Raw genomic sequence first — 27,711 nt, forward strand, 5'->3', positions numbered from 1 at the left:
AAGGTACCGTCGGACTTCCATCTCAACGAACCCTTGGTGTTACCTGTGTTTTTCCCGTCGCCTTCGTCGCCGGCTGAGAGGACTTTGCACTCGCTGGATGTAGCTAGAGCGCTGAAGTTCTACGTGGACCGCACGAAGGGTTTTCGGAAGACGTCACAACTCTTTGTGAACTTTGGACCTGTCAATCAGGGGAAGGCTCTCTCGAAGGCTTCCATCTCCAGATGGCTCTCCGGCTGTATCATGTGCTGTCACCGGTTGGCAAACCGACCGCTGCCTGGCCGTCCGAGAGCCCATTCCACCAGAGCGATCGCAGCTACCACGGCGTTCCTATCTGGTGTGCCCCTGCTGGATATATGCAGGGCTGCTACGTGGAGGTCGACGCACACCTTCACGAAGTTCTACTGCGTCGACCGGGATTCCAGGGAGGAGTCCAGGGTCGGCCAAGCAGTGCTGCGCAACCTGTTCGCCTGAGGTGAGCCTGGTGAGGAGGTAAGATGCTTAATGTTGAGTTGATGTGATGCTTAATGTTGAGCCTTTGCCACCTCCCGTGGTTGTGCATGTGTGTACTGCTATGTATTCTTTATTCATGAGCATGTGAATCCATGCCAGACCCCATGCTGGAGAAGGAACAAGTTACTTACCTGTAACTGTTGTTCTCCAGCATGGGTCTGGCATGGATTCACATGCGAACCCTCCCGCCTACCCCTCTGCGGCTCTTCACTTGGTCATACTGCCACTTCACGTGCTTCCAAATCTGAAGATGGCTGCCAGAGGCGGTGCTTAGGTAGAGGGCAGTCATTGGCTGTGGTCAGTATGACGCAGAGACCAGTGATTGGTTATTACTACGAAAGACAGATCAGAAACGAAACTGATACTGGTTTTTTCTTTACCGAGGATTCCCAGCCTGACGACGGGGAATATTCATGAGCATGTGAATCCATGCCAGACCCATGCTGGAGAACAACAGTTACAGGTAAGTAACTTGTTCCTTCCAAACCGACCTTCTCTAGATGGATCATTTTGACGATCTCCGAATGTTACCGTTTGGCAGGAAAGGACCCTCCAGTAGGCTTACGGGCTCACTCTACTAGGGGTGTGGCTGCCTCGACTGCTCTACAGAGGGACGTTCCTATTCGCAATATTTGTGAAGCAGCCACATGGGCCTCTGTCCATACTTTGGTGAGACACTATTCCTTGGACTCCATCCATGGGCAGGATTTGGCCTTTGGCCTTTGGTACGGCAGTCCTCTATGCAGCCATTTGATTGGGCATTCTAAAATTCTAAATTCTTTTCCCACCTCCATAAGTTGGCACTGCTTTGGGAGTCTGTCATAGATGTGGAATATGTCGAAGGACACAATCCCCTCGAAAGAACAAGTTACTTAACATATCTGGTAATGTTCTTTCGATGGGATGTTCCTCCGACGTATTCCACATTGCCCTCCCAGCCTGCCCCTCTACTGAATTTCTTAGATTGCAGCTTACGTTTCCGCAAGGTTTTCGGCATTCATACTGGCAGGAGATAGGTGCCACAAGTTCTGGGGAAAAAACTATAACTGAGGCTACGGGTGCTGTGCGTCCTATATATAACATCCGGTGACGTCGACCCTCGACAGAGGCCCTTGAAGGACAACGGATCGACGCAGGACGCCCTCCTCCGAAAATTTTCCGAAGTAGCACAGCTGTTAACATTACCTGTCATAGATGTGGAATACGTCGGAGGAACATCCCATCGTAAGAATGTTACCAGATATAGTAAGTAACTTGTTCTCCTGGAAGCTGCTGAAAAGATGGCCATTGGAACCAAATCTGAAGAGGAAGATGAAGAAAAGACTGCTATAACGATTTCCAGTGACCGGAGAGCCTGCTGTGTAATCCAAAACCTGATGTAACCCTTCCTTCCAAGCGACCTGTGGGGCCCAAATGCAACGACTCCTACCTAGAGGCTGGTGAGACCCACTAGTCTCACGAGGACCTGCAAAACGAGCTATCTCTCGATGTGCTGTGACCTTGTTGGACTGCAAACCGCCAATACCAGGTGACCTCGAGTCTGAGTGCAGTGCAATGTCTTCCGAAGTCTGATTTAATCAGAAACTTTGGTGGACGACTCCTGGACCTCCAGAGACCAGATTCAAATCCCAGAAGTTCCCTCACCAGAGTGCAGCACAAAAGTGAAGAGAATCCGACCAGCGATATTCGGTCTTCATCAGTTACCTGTAAAAAGGCGCCAAATCCACAGAGCCACAAGACGCTGCAAAGAATCCTTTGTTGGGAGCGTCCCCCGTCGATGACTGCCACCAGTGTTCCTTCAGTGTCCATTTCTTTAGTCTGCTGACCAAGGACCGGATCCTGTGCTGCAGCATCATGATGACATCCACCCAGACGCTCTTCTTTTCTCCTAAGGTACTGTTTGCTTTGGTAATGCTTACCTTAAGTCTTGGGTGCATCCTGTGAGGCTGAGTGGGTAAGTCATGTGGTTGGGAGTTTGCCCATGCCATTTTCCCAGGCCTAATGCTGGACCACATATCTGGAGCCTAATATTTTTAACTAGCATTAAAGCTAATATTTACTTGTTGAAGAACATATCCTCTGGAACTCTGACTTTCATGCAACTGAACCCTATCCTGACCTGCATACAGCTGGCTCATAGACATCTTTGGGTCTGAGAAATCTCATGCTATAGAGTAGGGAAGGACTTTGATGATAAGGTTTCTGTCTGTGTTGAAAGTACTTGGTTGGTGTGGTAACTGTATCTCTGTAATAGAATGTTATAAAGTGTCAAAGTTAATATTTGTATTTATTTACAACGTGCTGGAACAGAGCCCTTGTGCATAGAGGCGCAGACAAACGCAACAGAAAACAAAAACGCCTACTATCCGGAGGAAGTTATATAAGGAAAACAATTAATTAGGGGAAAAAAACCTACATCTGCATTTAAGAGACTCCAAATAACTACCGACTAAAATTAATTAAGCACAATTCTTACTTTCAAAGTGATTAGAACATTGGTCAAATTATTACATACTCAAAAATGAAGAAAGTCTGCTCTTGGCACAGCCAATAACAATACAGTCAGTGTTGGTCTTGGTGCACCATTCTTTAATATGTGTCCTTCGCAGAAGTCTGAAATCTCAACCTTTTATACAGCTAGGGCCCACTTTAGAATTAAGCCAAAACAAAACCTTGTTCCTGAGCGCCTCTCTAGATGCCACTCTGGCTTTTCAACATTGGTGATGATAATGTTTCTATAGTCCATAGCCAAATCTCTGAGAGACAGCCGATATCACAGGCATTTCCACTTTCCTAACTAGAGTATCTCTCCCTTGAAAAGCCATGCTCATTCTTGTTGACGGATTGGACTGCTTTTTAGTCTTTTTACCCCTCACACCACTTTAGGGCACACATCATGGGACTTGTTAGGCAGAATCCTGGGCAGTGCCCTTAGGGACCACTACACAAGATTAAGACTACAGGTGGTAGCACAATTTCACCTTTGGTACAAGCCTGTACTACACAGTTAGAGTGGGTAGCAGTAGCGGAGCAGCCAGACTTACCTCAAGAGCAAATGAGCAGTAGTAGAGATTACACAAAGGACTATAATTACTGTGTCTCAAGCAAACACTGACTCAAGGTTTCTGGTTAAAAAGTAAATTCATTTTTAGACCATCTGTTCACAAAACATTCACTTCTATTAAATTAAAACCACACTTCAAATACACTACACACAACCAATTCCCCTTGCGCAGAACAATTCAAGGTAAGTACCTTTTGGATTTGACAGGCAAGTGTTGTGAAACAAAGACGTTACCGGGGGTTATCACGCAATCACTTTTTGACATTAATGACAGTTTGGTCTTACAAAAGAGAAGCGTACCCGCGAACAGAAATGTTACCGTAGTCAAACACACTTAGCACATGAATTAACAAAAGAGAGTTGGGGATAAAAATCACAGGCAATACTTTTGTCAAGGCAGATAGAATCAAGAGACATTTTCTAAAATGTAGAAAAGTCAATAGGCCTGCGCCAGTGTCAATGGGATAGGGGTCCTGTTGTCGAGGATCACAAGGTTAGAACAGTTCACGATTCGAGATTGCCAGGAGTACTTAGATATTGTCAAAAGGGAAGCAAAAGTTATAAGAGGGAAGGAAGATAAGGACAAGCCTTTGGTGAGGAGAAAAGGGTTCACCCTAGGTCCTCCAAGTCGGACACAGAACCTTATTCGTCTGAAGAAGAGCTGGTGCCATGGCAGTTGTTACTGGTAGTTCCTGCAGACTCACGGTTCCCGAAGCTTCAGTCGTGGGGACAAGGACGACGTCTGAAGCGATCTGCACTCCCCAGGGATAAAGCCAGCAGCAGCAAAAGCAACGGTGAATAAAAGGTGCGCTCCTTTAAAACAGGAGAGGCTCTTCAGATGGCTATCTGGACCACTACAGCTGTGTTCAGCGATTTCAACCAAGAAGAGTATCCTCTGCCTGTGGAAGGTGAGCTGGTTGATCCCACCAGGCTCAAGGGAAGAAGACTCCGGACTGGATCTTCTCTTGTCGTTGAAGGGTAGATAGCTCAGGACTGCAGCCGGGCTTCACCGGGACTCGGGAGTTGCAGCAGCCGTCTTCTTCTCCGCTTCTCTTCGGTTCTTTGCAGTTCCAGTGGCGACTGACAACTCAGGAGTCCTGCCTTTTATGCCAAAATCCCCCATTCACACAGCCTGGCTGTCAATCACTCAGCAGGGGGGTTGTCCGGCCCGGACAACCACCTCATCCAATCAAGACAAAAGTGCGACTTGGGTCTCCAAGGATACCCTGTGAAGGGGTGACTACGCCCCTCCCTCACATTCAGCCCACCTAGACACCCAGACGCCAAAGGAGGGCTTCTGGACAGAAGCCTGCCAAAGGTCGGCGAACAAAGGAGGCAAACCTGGTTTGCCGCGCAAAGTAAAACACAAGAAGGACTTTAACAAAAAGAAATGGCGATAAAACCCAACCAGAGCCGAAATAAAAAGTATTTGGTCAAGCGGGTTTAAGTTCGAGGCTAATATAATCGCCTAAAACAGTACCATGTTTATATAGTATAATCGCGGTAGAAAAGTTAGGGTAGATAGCACTGCCACGAGCCAAGTCTTAGTGTTAAGAGAGTAAAATAAAGCTCAGAGGTACAGACAAAAAGGGATAGGAACTGACCCTTTCCAGTACTCCATGTAAGATGGGGTCTACTGGGTCTGTAGTTTTAAATGACTTCATAAAGTAAATGGCAACTTTACCTGTTTCTGGGGGACAGTAAAAATTGAGTCGGAGGGAAGTCTCAAAGACAACCCTGTGTCACTGCACGGAAGGTGCTGTGTAACGCACACAAAAGTGGCGCTCATGGAGTGGTGTAGCTCCAGAGCCCAAGATCACACAAACAGTAGAAATACACATGGCAAAACACTGGTAAGAGTGGGGAAAAAGGGCTCACACTCTTACCAGGTGGAAAAAAGAAAACCCTGAAATCCAGCAAAGCTGCTGAGGGATTCACTAGGTGAGGGAAACTAGCCATAAATGAGAATTCTCGTTAACAGGACTTGCCATTAATCTGAGATAATTGGATCTCCTTTCCAGGGTTTTCTTCATTGATTATCAGTCACAAAGGTTTGGCATGCTGTATCCATCCTATTAACCTCTGGCACTATCACATTGACCGACTTTATCACTCTTATTCAAGGGTGCGTTTGAGATAATCTCATCAAAGGTGTCCACCCAATTTCCAAAATCCTGATAAGTTTTACATTAATTCAGATTGTGAATGATTTTATCTTTACTTCCGTTAGGCTCCTTATTTTCCGGGCATAACTGCACCATAGACTCACTAATAACAGCGTCTATTCTTTGAGACGGCGATTGCACTACCATCAAGGCCGAAAGCATATGGGCAGAATTACCAGGTTGACTAGGACTAGATACTTCATCAAATAAACCAATAAGACCCTTCTGAATGGTGACTACTTTCAGCTGAGTTTTTCCTTGGCACATCCACATCAGCACCCCACCTAATTCTCTCCTGAGTTCCAGCTCTTTTTGCGAAGGCGCCGTCTTCTCCGGGGGGCTCCTAGCTATAACCTCCCTCATACGATTGTTGCCCAGAGCTATGCATGAGGAGGGTCTAGCCTTTCAACCATATTAGCTTGAGAGCCCATTTCATTTAACGAACAGAGCTTCATTTGTGGGGCATGCGCTCTAGTAATGGACAGACATAGCGCAAGTACTAGGAAATTTACAGCCACAATGGCAGGGAACAGCTGGTGTAAATCTGAGCATAACAGACTGGAAAAACTAAACACGATTGGTCTCCCACAGCGCACTGTTTATTAGTGAGCCGTGGCCCCACCCTCTCCACAATATCCCTGCTTGCTTTTACCAGAGTCCTTGGCTTCCACTCCGGGAATATCTCATGAGGCGTGGGGCAAATGAGGCATGGGACACAGCGGCAGAAGTTCCGAAGGCACAGCAGCGCCTGACATGGTGATGAATAAGCAAACCATAGAAGCAAACCACGCGGTGAACTGAGCCAATCGAACCCTTCCAGGTTGGATGAAAGAACCTGGAAGCGTGACGGCCGTGCCTGATCCCGCCGTCAAGCCGCACTGCAGCCACTTCTGCTTCTGACAGCTGCTTTGGTTGCCAGTTACCTTTTAAGTTGCTTGTTGCTCCTTTAAAAAGGATAGAAGTTATTTGACTTGCTTTGAACTGTGGTTTGCATTCTAAAAAGTAATATTGTTGGTTGAATGTTAAAATTTCTAAAGTGAACGAGTGTAAAAGCTGACCCAATATGATTTACCCACCTTCAAACTACCTTGTCTTTCTAAATGTGTGTTATTGTGTTTTGCTTGCCCTGATCATCTTAAGGGCATTTCTAAAACAGTGTTTGAGTTAATACTTGTCTTTGAGTTGCGTGTAGTCCCTCTGAAAAGTATGAGGTTCCTTACTTAACTTGAAATACATTGTATTTCTTAGTGTAACACTAAGTTGTGCTTAGTGCTTTTCTAAATTAGTACCCAGCAAGGGGGGTGTGGCAGCCTCCCAGCTAATGGGGAGGCTCAGAACACGGGCGTTACCAGACGATAATCCGCAGCCTTGAGCCTCCTCCAGGCTGGCGGCCGCCATCTCCCCTTTCCGGGGAATGAGGTAAGTCTTCGCCCCCATCCACAGAATTCCCTCCCACCCCCAGTTACCTTCTTTTCTGTCCGTTTCGGGAAAGGACACAGTGGGAACACTTGTGTCCCCAACGCACCAGCTCCCGATCTGCGACGGGCCACCATGGAAAGGAAGAAAGGACTACACATACTGCCTTCTCTCCTTTACATGGCAGACATTTTTTTGTTTACTTATATTTTTTCAATGGCCGCCATGGAAAGGGAAAACAGACGCAGTTTTTCCTTCCCCAGTGGGCATTTTTAAAACTTTTTTTTGTTTGTTTCTGTTCTGAAAACGCTTTAGCGTTTCAGAACAGTGAAAGAAATGCTTTTAGTAACCTGGTCTTATGGGCCAGGGTACTAATAGCAATAGGCCCTGAGCAGGGGGAGCTTTACCACTTCAGGTAATGCCCCACAGCCTTTGTTACGGCTCTGACTTCGCTCGGCCTGTAACTATGGGCCCCGTGGCATTACCTGAAATGGTAATGCCCCCCCAACCCCCGATTTGGGGCGGGCCTATTGCTTAAATAGTTTCCTAAAGTTCTTACTTGTCTTTGAGTTGCTTGTAGCCCCTCTGAAAAGTAATAGATTACTTACTGACCTTGAATATCTGCTGCTCTTAAACTGTAATATTACGGAGGAATACTTGCCTGACTGAAATCACTCGGTCTGTGGTTAGAAGAGTACATGGTAAATTATCACCTATTGGGATTGTGCTTTCCATTAAGTGCTTCTGGGCACCTCTAAAATAGTTTCACTAAGTTATACTCACATCTGAGTAGCTTAAGGGCCTCTAGGTAGTATACCAGTTAAGTTACACCTGCTGAACTGTGTTCTAAAAAGTAACATTGGTGTATAACCTATATCCATTCTTGTTAGTATAAAGTTATACTTTTTTGCAAGATATCCTTGTAACAGTATGCGTCTAAACTGAATAATACTGTATATTGGGACCAATAGGGCATACTACCCTTGAATTACTTATTGTATTCTTAAAGTATACCTAACCTGGTTTTAATCCCCAAGAATAGCTTAATGCCATTCTGAATGTGTTTTAGGTTTGACTACCTTGATTTTAGATTGTAATCTAAATACGGTTATACATTGGTTTGTATATCATAGGTATTGCATTGATTTTTATAATTGTGTTTACATGATATGTTATAGTACTTACTTCTCCAAGATTGATCTTGTCCTATTTGTATTTAAAATAAACCCTTATTTTGACAATACTTAGTGTATTAGTGTTTCTATGCTACACATGTTGTACTGACCTACAGCCCTCCCTCCTAAAATAAGCCTGGCTGCTCTGTTCATGCTACCCGCATTTCAGGTGGTAGGTGTATGGTTTTATGTAGCCCTTAATTGGCCTTAAGAAAAACTGCCCCTAACACTAGTGTTACACATTTAGAATGGGAGTAAGGTATTCAAGGGGAGTAAAAGCACATTAGTAGACTTTTAGAATGACGATATGTAATTCAAGATAAGCAGATAGAAAACTGTTTCTTCTCCAGCACGTGGTCTGGCATGGATTCACATGCTCCTGACTATTCCCCATCGTCAGGCTGGGAATCCTCGGATAAAGAAAAAATCAATTTGTTTCATTTCTGAACTTTCTCCTAAAAAACAATCAATGAGCTCTGAGTCATACTGCCCCCAGCCAATGACTGCCCACTACCTAAGCCCCTCCTCTGGCAGCCTTCTTCAGATTTTTACCGCTCGTTCAAGTGTTGGGAGTCCTCGTGATTAGCTCTCGAGCTTTTGCTATGTTTTTTTTTGCTTTTTGGGAAGAGTTTACTCTATTTTGTGGTCAATCGAGCCTTGTGCTCCATCGATCTAACTTCCGATTAACAGGGACCCGTTTTTCAGATTATTCAGCACCCCTCAAGAGCGAATTTCGTTGTTTCTTCATGGAGGCTTCCAGAAGATTCTTCAAGCCTACGCTGCATGGATGTCGGAGGAGAAGGATTCAACACCCCTGTTCAGGATTTGCTCCGATTGTGGCTTGCAGAATGTGTTTTTGGACACCAAGCATTCCCAGTGTCTTTACTGCCTGTACCCGTCGCACAAGGAGGATGATTGTGTGTTTTGCCAGGAGACGGCCCCCTCGCACGATGAAGGATCTGCACAGGCAGCCAAGCGAGTGGCTACAGGCCAAGGCCCCTGCTCTGGGTGGGTCCCAGCAGCATGCCTCTCCCAGTTCCAAGAAGGCTGAGTGGACTTCTAAGACCTTTGAGGGTGCCCCTACCGCGGGGGTCCAACAAAAGTCTAAGCACCATGAGTCAACTGTCACCGGGAACGCCGTTGCGACAGGCTCCTCAGCGGGCCAGGGTGCGTTCGACATCTCCAGCTTCAGACACCAGTCAACTCTCAGGATCTTCGGCCAAGAGGAAGTCGGACCATCCGGGCAAACTCAAGGAGGAGCCCAAGAATGACCTGCCACGGACCCTCCCCCTAAGGAGAAGGCCAAGAAGGACAAGGCGGCCTCGCAGGACAAGGCTCCGGTCCTGACCGTGAAGGCCCAGGTACACCCAGCAAAGGACCAGCCTTCCATCTAGGGGGTGGTGGCGTCTCTTCTAATACCGCCGAGACGGCTCCACAGGGCGCAACCCGAAGGCGAGGGTATCCCTTCCTCCCAGGAGGGAGGCTGCATTCCGACCCATAGAAAAGACCCCAGAGAAGGTGTCCATCTCCCAGAGATCTTCGCCTCTGGAGGCGAAGAAGGGGGGGAGGCCCAGTGGCCCTCCAGGGTACGGATATCTCCTCTGAGGAGGAGCTAGTCTGCCTGCAAACCATCCAGGAGGAGCCCTACGACGAGGGGGACAACGGCGAGGATACCGTCGAGGAAGAGCAGCACAGCGACGAGGGCCTGGGCTCCCAGCCGGTGCCCCTGCTGCCTATTCCGCCTCCACCTCAACTGCCACCTCCACCTGAGCTGCCTGTAGAGACCGCTCGGTGGACATTCTCTCTGCACTGCATACTCTGGTCTCGGAGATACAGACAAGGATGCCTATCATGCCAGCGGCCTCCTGCGGCGCTGGCCAAGAAGAGGAGAGTACACCCTCCACCTCCTTGCCACCCTTCGCCCACCCCCTGAGGGATGAGACGGATCCTGACACGGCGACGACCGGCACGGATGACGGTAGACCTCCCGCCGCCACCTCCCAGATCTTCCCAGCCGGACGAGATAGGCTCGTTCCACACGATGATCTCCAGAGCTTTGGAACGCTTCCAGCTTGCTCCAGAGGAGGAGGAGGGATTCTTATTTCAGCGCCACAAGGCGAAGAGAACGACCATCCTCTCGGTACCACTCCTGGATGACGTTTGGGACGAAGGTTTGTCTCTCATGAAGAACCCTTCTATGGCCCTGGTGAAAAAGGATCCCCTTGAGAAGAAGTACAGGGTGCAGGACTCTGCGCCGAAGTGCTTGCAAGCACAACCGTCTCTGGACTCTGTGGTGTCAGCGGCGGCCAAGAAGTCCTCTGGCGCTTCTTCCTCGGCAGCATCCACCCCTCCAGGCAGCGAGGGCATGAAGTTAGATGCCATGGGACGACTGGTCTTCTATTCTGCGGCGACGACCATCAAGGCCGCTTTCGTGGCATGCTACGACGACCGGGAGCTGTGGTTCATGGTCGCTCCCATCCTGGACTACCTCCCAGACGACAAGAGGTCGGAAGCACTGGAAATTCTGCAGGAAGTTGAAGTGGCGTCGGACCACGCCATCACAGTGGCCACGGATATTGCCGACGCAGGGTTCCGCCAACAGTGTTTGCCATCGTCGTGGCTGGCTCAAGGCCACCAACTTTTGTCCGGACGTTCAGTCAAAGGTGTTGGACGTGCCCTTCAACAGGGACAATTTGTTCGGGAATGTTGTGGATGAGTCTCTACAGGCCATAGAGACGGACACAGAGGGCCTCATTACTACCCAGGCGGTAAGTTACCGCCTGGGTCGTACCCTTACCACCATGGTGTAAACTATGTTTACACCATGGTGGATGGCGGATTTACCGCCCCATTCCAAGGTGAGTGGGGCGGTAAATCCCCATTTCCCATTTACCCTTCCTCATTCCCATTTTTGCCCCATAGGGCATAATGGGAGTGGGGAAGGCGCTAATTACGCCACCGTAAATTACGGTGGCGTAATTAGCACCATGGTCCCTTAGCGCCATGGATTTTAACGCCTGCAAAAAGCAGGCATTAAACTCACCATGGCGCAAAGGGACCTCGGAATCGGGTGTTAAGGGTCGGCGCTGTTTACGGCGCCGTTAACCCCTTAACGCCTGACTAGTAATGAGGCCCAGAGACAGCACGTGACTTGGGCACTCTTCAGCAACAGAGGCCGTCCTTTCGACCCTCAGGAAGCAAGTCCCAGGGATCCGCCAAGGGTTTTGGCGGGGGTTCCGCTTCTTATCACCAACCCTCCTGTTCTTCGGCCCAGGAAACCAACAGGGGCCGCTCCAAGGACTCCGGAGCAGGACATTGTCGTTGCCAGGGTTCCCAAGGCGGTCCTTTGACGTCCAAGCAGGATTGACCATCTCTACCGACCGTTGGGTGCTGGACGCTCTCGCCCACGGACACACCCTGGAATTTCAACGGCAATGCTGCTGGAGGTGCAGGCCATGTTGAGAAAGGGAGCGATAGCGCTCGTCCCAAAGAGGCTCCGGGACTCCGGAGGGTACTCGAGGTACTTCCTCATGAGAAAGAAGATGCGAGGATGGAGGCCCATCCTCGACCTACGTCGACTAAACAAATGCATCAAGTCCCAAAAGTTCTGGATGGTCGCTTTTCAGCATGTGCTCGAGCAGCTCGAAGAGGGAGACTTTCTGTCATTGCTGGACTTGGAGGATGCGTACTTCCACATCCCCATTCACAAGGGACACTACAAGTTTCTGCGCTTCGTGGTTCAAGGGAAGCACTACCAATTCAAGGCCCTTCCCTTCCTTCGGATTGAAGTCAGCGTCAAGGGTTTTCACCAAGTGCCTGGCGCCGGTGGCGGCACAGCTGCGACTGCGGGGGAACCACGTCTACCCTTACTTGGACGAATGGCTCATCCGGGCCAGTCCAAAGGACATCCCCGTCGACCACACAGCAAGGACCGTTCGACTTACTGATGGAGCTGGAGTTCTCGGTGAACTATGCAAAGTTCTGCTTGACTCCATCGCAGGACGCGCCGTTTCTGGGATCCCGACTCAACAGTGTCGTGCCTGGCGTTTCCGTCGGAGGAAAGAATAGTGGCCATCTTGGGCAAGGTGCAATGGCTGTTGGCACTGAAGGTCGCCACAGTGAGGACCATCAAGTTTCTTCTCGACCTTTATGTCATCATGCAGCTACCTCATCTGACTATGAAGGCTACGGATGCGCCCACTACAGGAGTTCCTCGATGACCGTTGGCTACAAGTGTCGGGAAGCTTCCAGGACAAGATCACGCTCCACAAGAGCTTCCGTCGAGCGGTAAGGTGGTGGGGAGTTTGCGCTCCTCTGTCCAGAGGCACGGATTTCCAGACCCCACCTCACCAGGAGACGGCCACGACAGACGCCTCCCTGGAAGGATGGGGAGCTCACACCGCAAGTCTTCACGCAAGAGGCCTGTGGCTGCCGGAGGAGAAAACCTTGCACATCAATGTGCTGGAGCTGCGGGCAGTGTTTTCGTCCCTCAAGTTCTTCCTCCCGTCCCTCAAGGGCAAGGTGGTGCAGGTCTTCACGGACAATACCACCACAATGTTTTACATCGGGAAGCAGTGGGGCACCAGATCCCCCGGCGCGCTCCAAAGAAGTGCAGGGCTTATGGCACTGGGCTCTTGCCCAGGGGATGTTACTCATTCCTTTTCATCTGGCAGGAGTAAAGAACACTGTCGCCGACTCTCTCAGCAGGGAGTTGCGCTCTTGCCTCGAGTGGGTACTTCGGCAGGACCAAGTGGATCACCTATTCCGCAGATGGGGCAATCCCCAGATCGATCGGTTTGCGACTGCGACAAACACCAAGTGCCGGAGGTTCGCCAGCGGGATTCCCCAGCCGGGGAGCATGGGGGACGCATTCTCATTCCCCTAAGACGGCCTGTTTCTGTATGCGTTCCCTCTGTTGGTGTTGCTTCTTCGACTCATCAATTAACTCGGACGGTACCGGTGCAGAATGATCCTCGTCAGACCGGCGTGGCCGAGGCAGATCTGGTACCCAGACCTTCTCAGCATGTCAGCGGCCCCTCCAGTGAAGCTTCCGGTGGTCGCAGATCTTCTCGCCAGGGAAGGAGGCGCAATTCTACACCACGACAGAGGATCGCTGAGCCTGATGGCCTGGCTCCTGCAGCGTGAGAGTTCAGGGGCTATGATCTCCCAGTAGACTGCAAGGAGGTGCTTGCGAAGGCCAGGGCATCGTCAACTCTAAAATGCTATGGACATAAATGGAAGAGGTTCGCCGTTTGGTGCTGTGCACAGAAGATCAACCCTCTACGAATCACAGCTCCACAGGTACTACCGTGTTTGCTGCTGTTGGCCAAAGCAGGACTGGCCCATGTCTCTATCAAAGTTCATCTGGCGGCTATCTCCCGCTACACCAGATCTCCAGGACGGTCATCGTTATGGTCACACCGTCTGGTTAAGGAGTTAGTCATAGGACTGTTTCGTTCCCGCGGGTGAAGGCTCCAGCCCCAGCGTGGGAACTCAATGTGGTGCTGACTTGGCTCATGGGCCCTCCATTCGAACCTATGCAGACAGTTCCACTGAAGTTCCTGTCGTGGAAGACAGCGTTCCTCGTAGCCATCGCCTCTGCACAACGGGTGGGTGAGATTCAGGCACTGTCCTGTAAGCCACCTTACTTGACTTTTCACTACACAAGGGTGGTGCTGAGGACGCACCCTACCTTCATGAACAAGGTGCCGTTGGACTTTCTTGGTGTTGCATGTGTTTTTTCCGACGCCTTCGTCGCCTGCTGAAAGGACTTGGCACTCGCTGGATGTTGCTAGAGTGCTGAAGTTCTACGTGGACTGCACAAAGAGTTTCCGGAAGACGTAACTTTTTGTGAACTTTGGCCCTGTGAACCATGGGAAGGCCCTCTCCAAGGCTTCCATCTCCAGGTGGCTCTCTGGCTGTATCACCCACTGTCACCGGTTGGCAAACCGACCGCTGCCTGGACATCAGAGAGCCCATTCCACCAGAGCGATCACTGCTACAACAGCGTTCCGGCAGGGCTTCTATGTGGAGGTCAACGCACACCTTCACGAAATTCTACTGCGTCGACAGGGATTCCAGGGAGGAGTCCAGAGTCAGCCAAGCAGTGCTGTGCAACCTGTTCGCTTGAAGGTGAGCCTGGTGAGGAGATAAGAGATGCTTATGTTGAGCCTTGCCACCTCCTGTGGTTGTGCATGTGTGTACTGCTATCCATTCTTTATCATGAGCATGTGAATCCATGTCAGACCCCATGCTGGAGAAGGAACAAGTTACTTACCTGTAACTGTTGTTCTCTAGCATGGGTCTGGCATGGATTCACATGTGAACACTCCCGCCTACCCCTCTGTGGCTCTTCTCTTCGTCCTACTGCCACTTTACGTGCTACCAAATCTGAAGATGGCTGCCACAGGAGAGGCTTAGGTAGAGGGCAGTCATTGACTGGGGGCTGTATGACCCAGAGCTCAGTGATTGGTTGTTAGGAGAAAGACTGTTCAGAAATGGAACTGAAACTGATTTTTTTCTTTACTGAGGATTCCCAGCCTGACGACGGGGAATATTCATGAGCATGTGAATCCATGCCAGACCCATGCTGGAGAACAACAGTTACAGGTAAGTAACTTATTCTTTATTCAGTTATACCAACACGGTTCCAAGTAAGTAACGTGCAACATGTGTAACTTCTTCTTTCAGGAAAGAAAGTTACACCCATATTACTTTTTAGAATAGTGGAACACAATTCAAAGGTAAGTAACTTTGCATACTTCTCAGAATGGAAGTAAGCAATTCAACTTTGTAACTTATTCTATTTCAGAGATAACCAGTTACACCAACACATCTAGCAAGTAAGTACTTTCGAACACTTTTTCTTTTATCTAGTTAGAGGCCTTATACTTCAAAAGTCTGTCGCTTTTGATGGTATGGGTGATCTAAGAGGCCGAAGGGGGACACTGGTGGTCTAGTGGCCAGGAATAGGCAGGTGTCACGCTCACCTGGTCTCCACAGGGGCGTGCTCGTGTGCGAAGGATGATGTCTGCACTGGTGGTGTTCTGCTTAAGGAGGGTCTGCCTGCGTCTTCCCTTCTGTCTTGCCTTAGGAGATGTTCGTCAAGTTGAAACAAGATATTAGCCAACTGTGTGGAGCTGGTTTTGGTTTTCACCTCCTTCCGTGTTATCCTTCTCTTTCCCTGGCTCACCTTGTCTATTATATGGGTGAGCTCTCCGTCCTGCACACTCTCTGGCAGGAGCGCGGTTACTCTGTCGTTCCAGGATCGAGTTACTTCACTGATCCATGGAGGTTGCTGAAGTGGATGGACCGGAGTAAGCAGGTAAGTCTCTTTTCCAATAACTCCTTGAAATAACTGCCTTAAGTCCTTGCATGCAAGATATCTAATGTTCGTTTTTTTGTCTTTCAGGTGCGGCACAAAAGCGGTGTTCGGATGATGGATGACTCTCCTGACAATGATGTGCAGGATTCTTGCCGGTAAGTAGAGCGCTGTGCGAGATACGCTAATAGTTCGCTTTATTTTAGCCTTCTTGTTGTGTGCGACTAACCTGCTTTGTCTTTTCTGTTCGGCAGGTGCAGCGCTTTTCCAGGAAGAAGATGGAAGGTCCGACTGACGGTGTCGAGATGCGGCACGATGCAGAATGATGGAGAACTGCTCGCTGGAGTTCCTGGAGGAGGCCGAGTCGGGTGCGTCGCTACCCGAGAGGGTGCCTTCTGTTCTGATCTACAGATGCAGCGGCCCTTGGATAAGCGTAAAGGCGCGGTCCGGATGTTCTGCAGGGAAGGCCTTCAATGCGTGAATAATTCTTGTTCTTCTATTTTCACAGGTGCCGATGGATAGAAGACTCTGGACGGGCATGGCAGAAAGGAAGCAAGAACTGACACGGTGAGTGTTACGCTGCAGGAGTGCAGATTAACGCGAAGCGTGTTCAGTTTGCAAGGTGCGGTTTAAATAGCCTTGCAAGTAGTTCCAGGAAAATAGTCCCCTTCATCGTATCCTGTCTCTCTGGTAAAGTAGTCCCAAGCCACACCCTGCACTGAATGTCTCAGCATCTCAGAGCCAAATAAATGGACCATGTATTTAACACTTGCCATGAGCCTGGCGCCAGCGGCGCCAGGACTGAGCCCAGGTGAGCCTTGCTGGGGCCTGGGAAGTCCCAAAGGAAGACAGAATCTGGGCTGGGCTCGCAGGTTTCAGGGTTTTGGGGGCATGCACCATGACAGCAAGTCAGGATAAGGCACAGTTGCAGGGAAGTCAGAGTTCCATAGGATTTCTCGTCCCACAAGTAAGTACGGACTTGAGAGTAAGTAGAAAGTGTTCAGGGACTTCCTAGAAGTCTCTCTAGGTGCATTCGAGTGTTGGGCCTGGGCGAACGGTATGGGCTAACACCTAACTACACGAATCACCACCCTAACCACACAGGAGCGACACAAGACTTTAGTGAAGTACTACCCTCAGATACACAGTACCTCAGCAGTGAAGAAGAGCTTGCAGACAGACACCTTCACAAGGCAGCAGCACTGGTCTCTGGATTCTTGGTCGTGGTGACGAAAGAACGGACACTGGATGTGAACTTGCAGCAGCAGTCGACGGAATAGAATTCTTCGGAGCTTCTCGCGGCTCTGTGGGTTTGCGGCCTTTTCAAGGTACCAGATGTGGAACTGTAATTTTCTGATCGATTTGCCTCACTATCTCGGTCCAGCACTCTGGTTAGGGGACTTCAAGGAGCGGACTCTTGCTTCTGGAAGTCCAACAGGAGTCCACCGACGTTTCAGAGATTAGTTCACAGGAAGATGTTGCACAGCACTCAGCCTCGAGATCCCAGGGTATTGACGGTTTGCAGCCCAGGAAGGTCACAGTTCGTATTGGGATGGCCCGAAATGCAGGTCTTCTTGAGACTGGTTGGACCCTCCAGCCCAAGGGTCGGCGTCTTCTTCGGGACTATTAGGTTGCATGGAAGAAGGGGTCAGCATGGGCAGCTGTTACACAGCAGTCATCTCCAGTCGCTATAATCGGCTACAGCAGTCTTCTCTTATCCCTCATCGGATTCAGCTCCAGTGGTCAACTTATCTTCAGCTTCCAGATCCAAGCCATTTATCTAGGAACCCAGCCAATCCGCACACATGCTGCATTCAAGCTTTAGGGGTTGGCTGTCCTTTTAGGGCAACCAGTCTCACAGTTGTGACTGGTTCCAGGCAGGCATGCCATGAGACCAAGAGCTGCAGAGTTTCTGACTCCTCCCTCATTTCCTGTCTGCAGATGCTCTGGAGCCTCGGTAGGCTACACAAAGGGTTCCAGCTGGAAGGACGGCAGTCAAAGAACATGCACACTAAAAGTGTCATTCTGTGCATTACCGTGGCTGGTTTGACTGCCTACCAGTAAAAATCACACAAGTCGGTAAAACATGTCCACTGCCACCAACCATAATAGTAAGCTTGTCACTGTAACAGAAATGTTACAGGAGCAGTGAGAAATTAGATACTATGCTTCTCCTCGGCACTCTGCATAAGGTGGGGGAGTGCTGATCTCACAATGTGGATTGTAGAAAGGATAAAAGTATCCTTTTACTCTTGAACAGTACTTCAGACAAGACACCCAAAATAAAGTACAAGGGGAGACCCAGGGGCACCCCAGCAACACTGCACAGAAAGGGCTCTGTGCTGCAATAGAAAATGCAGTTGCCCAAAAAGTTAGAGGAATGTATCATTCTAAAAAGTATGCAGAGTCTTAAAAAGGACACCCATAAAAAGAGCAAAAGAAAGCTTATGTGGTTAAAAAGATTCCCACTCAGGAACATAGAAAAATAATCCACAAGTCCACAAACAAGTGCTGGAGGTCTCACAGGTAAGGGAGACTTCGCATTGAAAATGTAACCTAACACACTCATTAGACACTACATGTTTAAACGCTTCGACACATAACGCAGTGTAAAACATTTGTTTGAAATTTTACTTTGCAGAGAGGAAGACCTAGAGAGGTCTCAATTGTTCCTAACCACCTCTACGTCCGGAGCAGTATGGGCCAAAGGCTTATTATTAGGAGTTGAAATGGTAGAGCCTGCTTTAGGCTCCCATTTCCCTTTAACTTTAGTTTTAGGTTTGCCTTTGTTAGAGGTTGCCCTTCTAACGGAACTTACAGTAAGGTCCTCTAAAGAGGATCGCACAGTTTGAGGTCGCTCTTGACCCTAGCCCTTACAGATTTCCTATCCATCTCTCCTGTAGGAACAGTTGGAGTCACAGGCTTTTTAATATAAGGGCTAGTAAGAAAGCTTTGTTTAGACCTCATTTAACTTTTTGTTCGGTTTTTCAGGCCTGGAAGTTTCCTTCGGGTCACTTAACTACTAAAGGAGAAAACTGAATTCCTACCTTGCCCTCCTGAATGAGGGCAGCCTCCCCAACCCCCCCCCCCCTCATTCTTACTTGCTCTAACCGTGGGACCTCTGTTCTTTGTTTTACCTTATTTTTATGGAGTTCATATCTCTTAAAGGCATCTGTTTCACTTTTGCAGCACACAGCACCCGCTGTCTGCACTCTGTTACCTGCACTTCTCCACCCCACTTCCCTCTTTTGCACTTCTCCCCTCCCCCAGCTTGTGCGATCTGAATGGCACATGGCCTAGTAAGATAGTTGTTTTGTCCTCCATTTGTTTCCCCCTCCTTGTCGCACCTAGAAATACTTGTGTACAGGTGCGTTATCAATGCCATATCATATGTCCAGTGCTGCTGGGGACCCTTCGGGATCTCCTTTTATATCCTTTCCTTTTCCCTAAGAACTACTGTTCTTAAGGAAAAGGGGATACTTTGTATCCTTCATAAAACTTTAACTTCTGAGAGATTAGCACACCCCACCTTATATGGAGTGCAAAGGGGATACCTACTATCCCCCTTCTCTCTGCTCCTGTAAATTTTTGGTTACAGTGACAACCCTATAGTTATGGCTGGTGGCAGTGGAGTTCTACCAACGTCTGTGCACTTTTACATTGTAGACTGTATTCGCAGCCCTGGGATGCACACAAGGGTCGCCTATGTTCTAACATGGTGGCGCCTTCCTTTGTTAGCCCTTCTACCATTCTGGAAGGGAGAGGTCTGAATTTGAGTTTTGCCTTTGGCAGGAACCCTGTGTGTCCCGGCCTAGGCGCCAGTGTGTCTGAAGTAAGGGAGGAGTTAGAAACTCCCGCCTGCCCTTTGTCTGCTGCTGTGCCTGAATGGAACCAGTTCTCTGGGCAGGCTAGCTATCCTGATTGGACAGCCACCCACCCCTCCTCTGTAAACTGCAGGGAGAGTTGGCAGAGGATTGAATGGGAAATCCTAATAAAAGGTGAGGTTTCTGAGGTAGAAGGGACGTCTCCCAATAGAACAGAAGATCCGAAGCAGGTCGCCGGCAGACCCTTCCAGTAATCGCGAAGAGACCACTGCCGTCTTGACCGCGTTTTCTAATTGACGTAGGAGCTCTTAAGAGGACTCCTCCTTCCCTTTAGCCGGTGGAACCAACAAGGCATAAGATAAGCTGCAGAACGAGCCATCCCCAGACATGTGACCTTCCAGTGCTGCAAACTACTAATACCAGGGGACCTCCGACCCAATTGCAGCGCATCGTCTTCCAGTGCACGAATCCTCCCACAACTTTGGTGAGCTCCAGTTGGACCGCCAGATACGAGATCCACCTCCTCAATGTGCCCTCACCAGAGTGCAGGACTGCAGAATAGAGGAAGATGGACCGGGAGGTAACCTTTCGGTGTTGGAGGTATGTAAAAAGGCGCCAAAACCGCTGACCGAAGTGGGAGATCGAAGAATTCCTTGCTTAAGGTCCTTAATCGCGACTGCTGCTATGGCATCCCTTCCAGAGTCCCTCCTTTGGTCACCAGGTGGACGAAACAGAAGACCGGGTCTATCGCTGCTCACTTGAAAGAATCCAGCGGCATTTTCTTCAATACACCAAAGGCACTGTGGGGCTAAAGGTAGTACTTGCCTCAAGCCGGATTGTCGCTCCCGTGTAACTGGAGTCCGATACCAGGTGTTTTGGTGTTCGCCCATACCCTTTGTCCAGACTTAACCGCTTGTGCACCCATAGGGAGTCCTTTGCAGGGTCCCTACTAACTTTTTATTTCACTACAGCATTCTACTTGAAAGTAACTAAGTATCCTGTGGAACGTTTGCCTTTTCTGCTGTTAAATGACTTTTGCATCCCTCCTCAACTTACTTTGGAGAACTCTTAACTAAGTTAGAGATTGGACTGCTAGAGTGCTAGAACCATTGAGTATTACTGAGTAGTATATTGCTGTTAATGGTGCTGAATAGCCATTTATCCTTCCAACAGACATTTGTGTGACTTTACAAATGAATGAAACTGTTATTATTACTATTATTTTACTGTGATAAGTGTTGGTGCATGCCACTACTATTTATGTCATTACTGTTATTTTACTGTGCTCATTGCTGGCACAAGACTCTACTATTGAAGCAGTCACCTGAAAAAGTGTTGCTTATGTTGTCTATTTGTGTTGATTAGTCTAGATTAGTCTAGAATAGTTTTTACTTGCATTGCCGTGTGTATATAAAAATGATTGTATATTTTACAATAACCTAAAGTGTGTAAGAGTTTTTTTGGGTTAATGTCTTGAACTGGGTTTATTGTACTTAATACAGCTCACATCCTCCTCATAAGATAAGCCTGGCTGATCTGCCATTCTACCAAACTTTGGGTATTAGTCTTATACTAAGCCTTTGGACCTGTATACCAAGGGATAGTTTTATAGAGTCTCACCATCAGGTAGACTTTAGCAAAACACCCCTAACAACGAACAGACCTGAAGGAATTACTAAACACAGACCCCATTCCAACGTACTTATTCCTCACAAATGACTCCTTGCTAAATCTTAAAACGTTTACATCACATAAACCGATCAGATAACTCTAGCACACAGTACGCAGAATCATTCCCTACCTTCCCCACCCCCATCAACCGCTAACACCCCACCCCAATGCATGCGCGATCGACCCCTTATCTTGTATACTGCTTACAGCTAACAAGCCATAGGAAGCGTTTCTCTCTTCCCTAACACAGCAGGACATTTATTCAACAAAAAAGTAATTGGTTCCTTTCCAACCTACACTCATCACCACAGCCTTTCTGCTCCTGGCCTACCACACTATCTTACCCCCCACCCCCTCAACTCCATGTCCTTTTTGATATAGAGCCAAGTGCATTGAGTTAACATTATTTGCACAAGGGTGCAATACGAGAGCATTTATTGTATTCATCATTTATATGGCGCTCTTTCCCCATGTGTATGGCCTCAATGCGCTTTGTGATTCGGAACACCCTTGGGGACCGAAGTCCATGTATGGGAGATTCTAAGAGTTAACTTTAAGATGCGTGTGTTCATTTTGGCAGGCTAGGACTAAGGTGTCTAGCTAGGCTCCAGTAAGCAGCCCAGAGGTCAGGCACGTGGGCGGGGTGCAGTTGGTGGTTTAGGATAGATTGTTAATTCCCAGAGACTCAATGTGTGTCCAGCTAGACCAACATCCTTTGTATGTTGTCGTTGTATACTAATGACAGAGGTGTTGAGGTATATCGGTAGTTTTGGTGTGGATGGCCATGCAAGCTGCTAGACCGGATTTGCATAGCCATAGCTTCATTCTAGTGCATGGATGGGTGTAGCCGTGCCTGCATTGTGCAAGGTATACATACCTTAAACTCGGAGGGAATTCATCAATGCTGTTACTGCGTCCAATGTGATTGGCTGATCTCGCCAGCTGTGGTGAACACTGCTGGCATTTGTGGAGGTTTGGCTGGATAGGTTTCAAGAGGAGGAATGAACGAGTCTGGTTTTCTGGGACTTTCTGAATGCCAAGTGATGATCAATGTTGCTTATGTGGAGGGACAGAGAGTTCCAGAAGATTGGAGCTTGGACGGAGAAGGAGGATGCACTCAGTTGTGTAGTTGTAGTGTGGGACAACTAGGAGAGCTGCTCTGCTGGATCAGTGTCCCTGAGGGGTGGTAGCATGTGAATTTGTCTTGGAGGAATTCCAAGCCGTGTTGTGGATGGCACAGTGAGTCATGAATATGGCTTCAAAGGTAGTAATAGGGAGCCAGTGGAGTACTCTTCGTGTAGGGCAGATGTGTTCTCTGGGACGGAGGCTAATGAGCAGGTGGGCCACAGCATTTTGGATTCTTTGCAGTTTCTTTAGCTGGAATGCTGGTGTGCCTAGATAAAGGCAGTTGGCATAGTCTAAGCGGGAGAGGATGAGGGGGATGATGGTAGGGGAACAGTGACTATAGGATACGCCTGAGGATGCGTAGGTGGAAGAAACCGGTTCTGGATACAGAGTTGTGTTGGGAGAGGGATAAACACGTGTCCAGTGTGCATACAAGATTTTTCACTAATGTGGAGGTTGCTGCGGTGGGGGTGCCTAGGGAGTGAGGCAAGGGAATAAGTTGGGGGAGGAGCGCTGTTTTCCTGCAAACTAGGATTTCTGTTTTCCCAGTAATAAGGATGAGGTGGTTGGTCATCATCCAGCACTCCATATCCGAGAGGCATGGCGACAGATCTGGGCGGTTGGAGTCTGGCGATTTTAGGACTTTAAGGATGATCTGGGTATAGTCTGCATAGTTGTAGCAGGTCAGATTGTGGAAGAGGATGAGTGCAGGGAGTGGGTTCAGATAGATGTTGAAGGGGAGATAGGGATGCTCCCTGTCGGTACTGATCGGGATTTAGAGGTGAAAGGGTAAAGGAGCATGATTGGTGAGCGACTAAAGATGAAAGAAGAGATCCAAGTGAGGGCAGTGTCTTTGATTCCCAAAGAGTGTAGCCTGTGTAGGAGAATGGTGTTGTAAATGGTATTGAAGGCAGCAGAGAGGTCAAGAAGAAAGAGTATAGGGCATCCTTCCGCGTCCGCTGTTCTTTTTAGGACGTCCTAAACGGACACTAGTGAGGACTCTGTTCCTCTCAGGGGGTCTGAAGCCAGATTGGGCAGTGTCAATGAGGTTGTTGGCTTCAGTGAAATAGGCGAGTTGCTTGTATGCTGTGCGGCCCATGAGTTAGGCCATGATGCAGCTGTTAGAAATGGGCCAGTAGTTCTGGGGGGAGGAGTGGATCGAGTGTAGGTTGTTAGAGAAGGGGTTTGATGTAGGAGGTTTTTAAGGCTTCCGGGAAGGTTCCCGATATTATGTAGTGGTTAAGCATTAAGCATTCAATACGGCCTGCACAGGTTGAGGCTGGGATGTTTTTGTGGAGGGAGAGTGGGCGGGCAAGGGTCTTCAGGGGATCCTGATGGGTGGTTTTGTGCTAGTAGCGAGAAGAACTCCTGCTGTGAGAATGAAGCAAAGGTTTTCAATAGGAGGTGGTTTGGACAGGCGGTGGGTGGGGGACGGCCGGGGTATTATTTCTAATTTAGGTATGATGGCAGAGTGTCTGTCGATACCAATGTTGTGGAAGTTTACTGATAAGGCTTTGCTTAGGGAGTTGGGTGGAGGAACCAGGAGAGTTGAATTCAGAAATTATTCTATGCAGTACCTTGGATTCTGTTCCCATAGAATGCTTTCTTAGTTTTTATGATTTCCGATCTCTGGACCCTTGTTAGTCTTGCTAGGCCGGTTTTATTCTGGGTGTTTGGGTTGTTTCTCCAGGTCCGTTCCAGACAGTGATTGAGGGTTTTTAGCGATTTTAGGTTGGTGGTATACCACTTTGGTGTGGGGCCTGTTCTCTGAGAGGGCAGTTTTGTTGGGGTGAGTGGTGTTAGGACGTTGGAGATCCAGTGGTCGAGGAGTTTGATACAGGTCTGAGGGGGACCGTCCTGAAGGGAGAGTGTTGGGAGTGAGTTGAGGAGGGAGTTGGTAAGTTCCGGGGTGATAACGACTTTGTTCCAGGGTGAGGTGTGGAGGTAGGTGGTGGCCAGCCATGGCCTTGGGCCGCGGTTGAGTGAGATACAAAGAAGATTGCATAGTGGTCTGTCCATGTTAGGGGGGCATGGAGGCAGTATGGATATGGTGTTTGCACTGTTGAAGACATTATCAAGAATGTGGCCTCCACTGTGGGTGGGCATAGAAATGGTTGTCAGGTTGAAGGCTTCTAGGTTGTCTATGGGTGATGGGGTTTGAAGGGGAGTCAAACCAGATGTTGAATCGCCTAGGATGGGGAGTGCTGGATGTAGGTTGAAGGTAGTTGTCGCTGAATGTCTGTGTGAAGTTTGATGGTAGCCAGGGGGTCTGTAAAAGAGTAGGAAGCTATGCGAGTTGAAGGGTGAGAGTTGTTTTAGAATAAGGGATTCCTAGTCTGTGGTGCTAGCTGAGATGTCCTTGATGAGCAGAGGAAATTGGTGTTTGTGTAGGATTGCTAGTCCCCCATCTCTTGATCTGTTCTAAACAATCAGGTTGTAGCCAGTTGGGTAGGCCTCATGTGCAGTGATTTCACAAGTCAGCGAACCAGGTCTGTGTTGAAAACGACGTCTGGATTTTTGCCTGAGATGGTCAAAGATGTTGTTTGTTTTCAGAGACTGACCTGGCCTTGATGAGGATGCAAGAGATTTGGGGGGGTTTGGTTGGAAGTGCAGGAAGCGTCGAGGTGGGGATTGTTGGCGAGGGGGTGGCGGCAGTGGATTGAGGGAGGGGTGGCGAGGTGAGGGCATGGGAGGAAGGGGTTTGTCGTGGTGGGTTGAAGGGCAGGGGTGGATAGTGCTAAGACTGGGTTGGGAGGTTTGGGCGCCATAGTGAGGGGGCAAGGATTGGGATCTGGGTTGGACCACGGGTGATGCTAAGTGGGGGCTGAGGTCTGGGCCTTTTCTTGTCTTTTGGGCAGTCCATGGGCTGTGGGTGAAAGTGGGGGTGGGGGAGGGGCTGTGGAGGTCAGGGTTTTGGCCAGTGCTGTCCTTGCTGCGCTAAGAGAAGGGAAGTGGGAGTTGGGGGACTGGGGAGGGCATTTTGTTGAGAGGTGAGGGAGCAGGTGAGGAGGTAGCAGAGGGATGGAGTAGGAGGGTTGGCATGACTTAGTAGATGGGAAGTGCAGGATTCTCAGGGGGTTAATGTTTTCAACTCTTGCACGTATTGTGCCGCTCTGGCTTGTGCGGAGTGAGCACTGCATGGAGGTTGGAGCAGCAGGGAAAGCGGGGTGGGGCGTATCCCTTGGAGTTTTGGAGGGTGAGGGTGAGGGTGAGGGGGGGGCTACAAGACTAGATGGAGGGGTGGGATGTTGAGCTGTGTGTTGGGTTAGGGTGTGGTGGGTATCGTTAGGCATACTGGTGTGCCAGCGTATGACTGATTGGGGCAGTGTGTGGATGGTGTCCATCTTGTGGGTAGGATGCATCCTTAATTGGGAGATAACGCGTATGGACGGTGCAGCTGGCGTTGTGTGGGAGTAGGGGGTGGGTCTGAGTGGTAAGTACAGAAACGCCTAGATTTGAGACACTTGAATAGAGGGAGACTTGACCAAACCCGGGGCACAACAGTAACTGCAGTAACACCTAGATTTGGGATACCTGGATAGATGGAGAAACGCCTAAAAATGGGGGCACAACAGTAAATGCAGTATATGGAAAATAATGGTGCTGTTAGTAACTTATCTTGCAAGCACTCTCTGCTTTACTTTATTATGCGCATCCATGGACCCTGGGGCTTGAGGGCACAACAAGACATAAACAACAATTAACATTTGTGAACCAATAACATAATCAAGTTTGTAGGTTCCAAGAAGAAGCAGAGATTTAAATAGCCTAGTTAAACAGATGGATCTTCAATTTCTTTTTTAAAATGTCTAGAGATTCAATCCCTCTCGGCTCTGGTAGGAGAGAATTCCAAACCTTGGGTGCAATTGCAAAGAAAGCTGTTTTCAGAACTTTCACTGTTCTGCATTTGGGGATAAACAGGAGATGCTGATTGTTCGATCTCAATGATCTGCCGCAGTTTCTTATGGTCAGAAGATGCTGTAAATAACTGGGCATTTTTCCCTGTCTTCACTTCTGTATAATAGTCAGGGTTTTAGTCTTTCATAGTGTTCTTTTTAAATAATGTTCTGCTGAGAATATTCATTGTTTAAGTCCCTTTCAGATTTCCAGGTTAGCGAGAGTTTTTTCTTATGAAATGTTTCCATTCCTGCCTAAAATGTTGAGTATCCCCTTATCCGTATTTAAGGGCACCTTTCTGGTTCTAACTGCACAGCACACTTTCTATTCAGTCTTGTAGTAGAGGATTGTAACTTATGGTGACTCTATCCCCTGAATGCAGCACTCAAACATTTGTTGAGTTGCCATGCTTTACAGTATATGTGGTGCAAGTTGGCCCGCCTCTTGACGGTGTAAAGATACTTGCTATTAATGCCAAGGCAGCATCAGTAGCTTTACATGTTCGAGTGACTTAACATGTAATGCAAGTGCTTGGACCTCTTCCCAGCTTTTCTTCAAGTACTCTAACTTTTGAAGATGGGGAGCGGATGGACAGTTAAATGTACCAGTCACTATGAGAGGTATACTGGAATGTTTGAGCAATATACATGTTATACTAATGGACTGGGGTACAATTAGATAAATGAGTGATGTATTTGTGTGATTGCAAATGCTTGTGTTCTGCTGTTTGATTTACTGATAACTCAAACAGCATTTGCCGTTGGCCTCGTGGTACACCTGCACTTCAGTACAACATTTAGTGTTCTACCTTTCCATCTACAAGCAATGTTCATTTCTTGTGCACCTCCTTAGGCATGTTGGAAGACCTGATTGTGCAGTAGACAAATTAAGTTCAGTCCTTTGCACTTCACATGTGTTAAGTTGTTCTGATGTGCTGGCTAGTCAGAGAGGTTAAAGTAATGCACATGTGTATTGAATGGTTCACTGATCAATTTCAATTTTCCATTCTCTTCCAGGTTGGCACAGGTGCTACAGTTGCCACACTTGCTGATGCATCTGAGCTTCCGACTACAGTTACTGTTGCACAAGTCAATTATTCTACTGTAACTGATGGGGAGGTAAGCAACGGGGACAGTTTAGCCTTGGACCAGGCCTTTTAATTTTTTTTGTTAGATGATGTAGGTCTGAATTGGATTAGGGTTTTTAATGAATCTTGTATAACCTGTTTATCACCGTAAAGCAGTCTCTAAACGTAGGACTGGGACTTGAACCTGTTTCATTGCACTTCCAAGACTAATGCGTTGCCCCTGAACTATCCTCCTGGTCAAGGTTTTAGTTCCACCTTAGTAATTGACATGACATGTCCCTTTCTCTTCAGACTCTGGGATGACCGAGTGGACTTGGGTCTTATTTTTGTGGCAGCCAGCAAACAAAATAATGAAGCCTGGTGTGTGTGCAGCTCACCTAAAGCCCCGCCCTCTCCTTTCACGCACAGCAGCTTCCCATCAGCTGACAGTTTCCTCCTCACTGAACACTTTCACTG

At 48.5% G+C, this 27,711-nt stretch overlaps 1 protein-coding gene across 7 annotated transcripts in view; it reads left to right on the plus strand.

The window, feature by feature from the left end:
• NRF1 (nuclear respiratory factor 1) overlaps nt 1-27,711 on the plus strand; it is a 705,079-nt gene that overhangs the window by 334,475 nt on the left and 342,893 nt on the right. For all 7 annotated transcript variants that reach the window (XM_069629591.1, XM_069629590.1, XM_069629596.1 and 4 more), the window contains one exon: nt 27,185-27,286. In XM_069629591.1, the coding sequence (XP_069485692.1) occupies nt 27,185-27,286 (102 nt within the window). The remainder of the gene's footprint in view (nt 1-27,184; nt 27,287-27,711) is intronic.

The sequence above is a fragment of the Ambystoma mexicanum genome, chromosome 12, assembly GCF_040938575.1.
Source record: "Ambystoma mexicanum isolate Mex_15411 chromosome 12, UKY_AmexF1_1, whole genome shotgun sequence".
NCBI lineage: Eukaryota > Metazoa > Chordata > Amphibia > Caudata > Ambystomatidae > Ambystoma > Ambystoma mexicanum.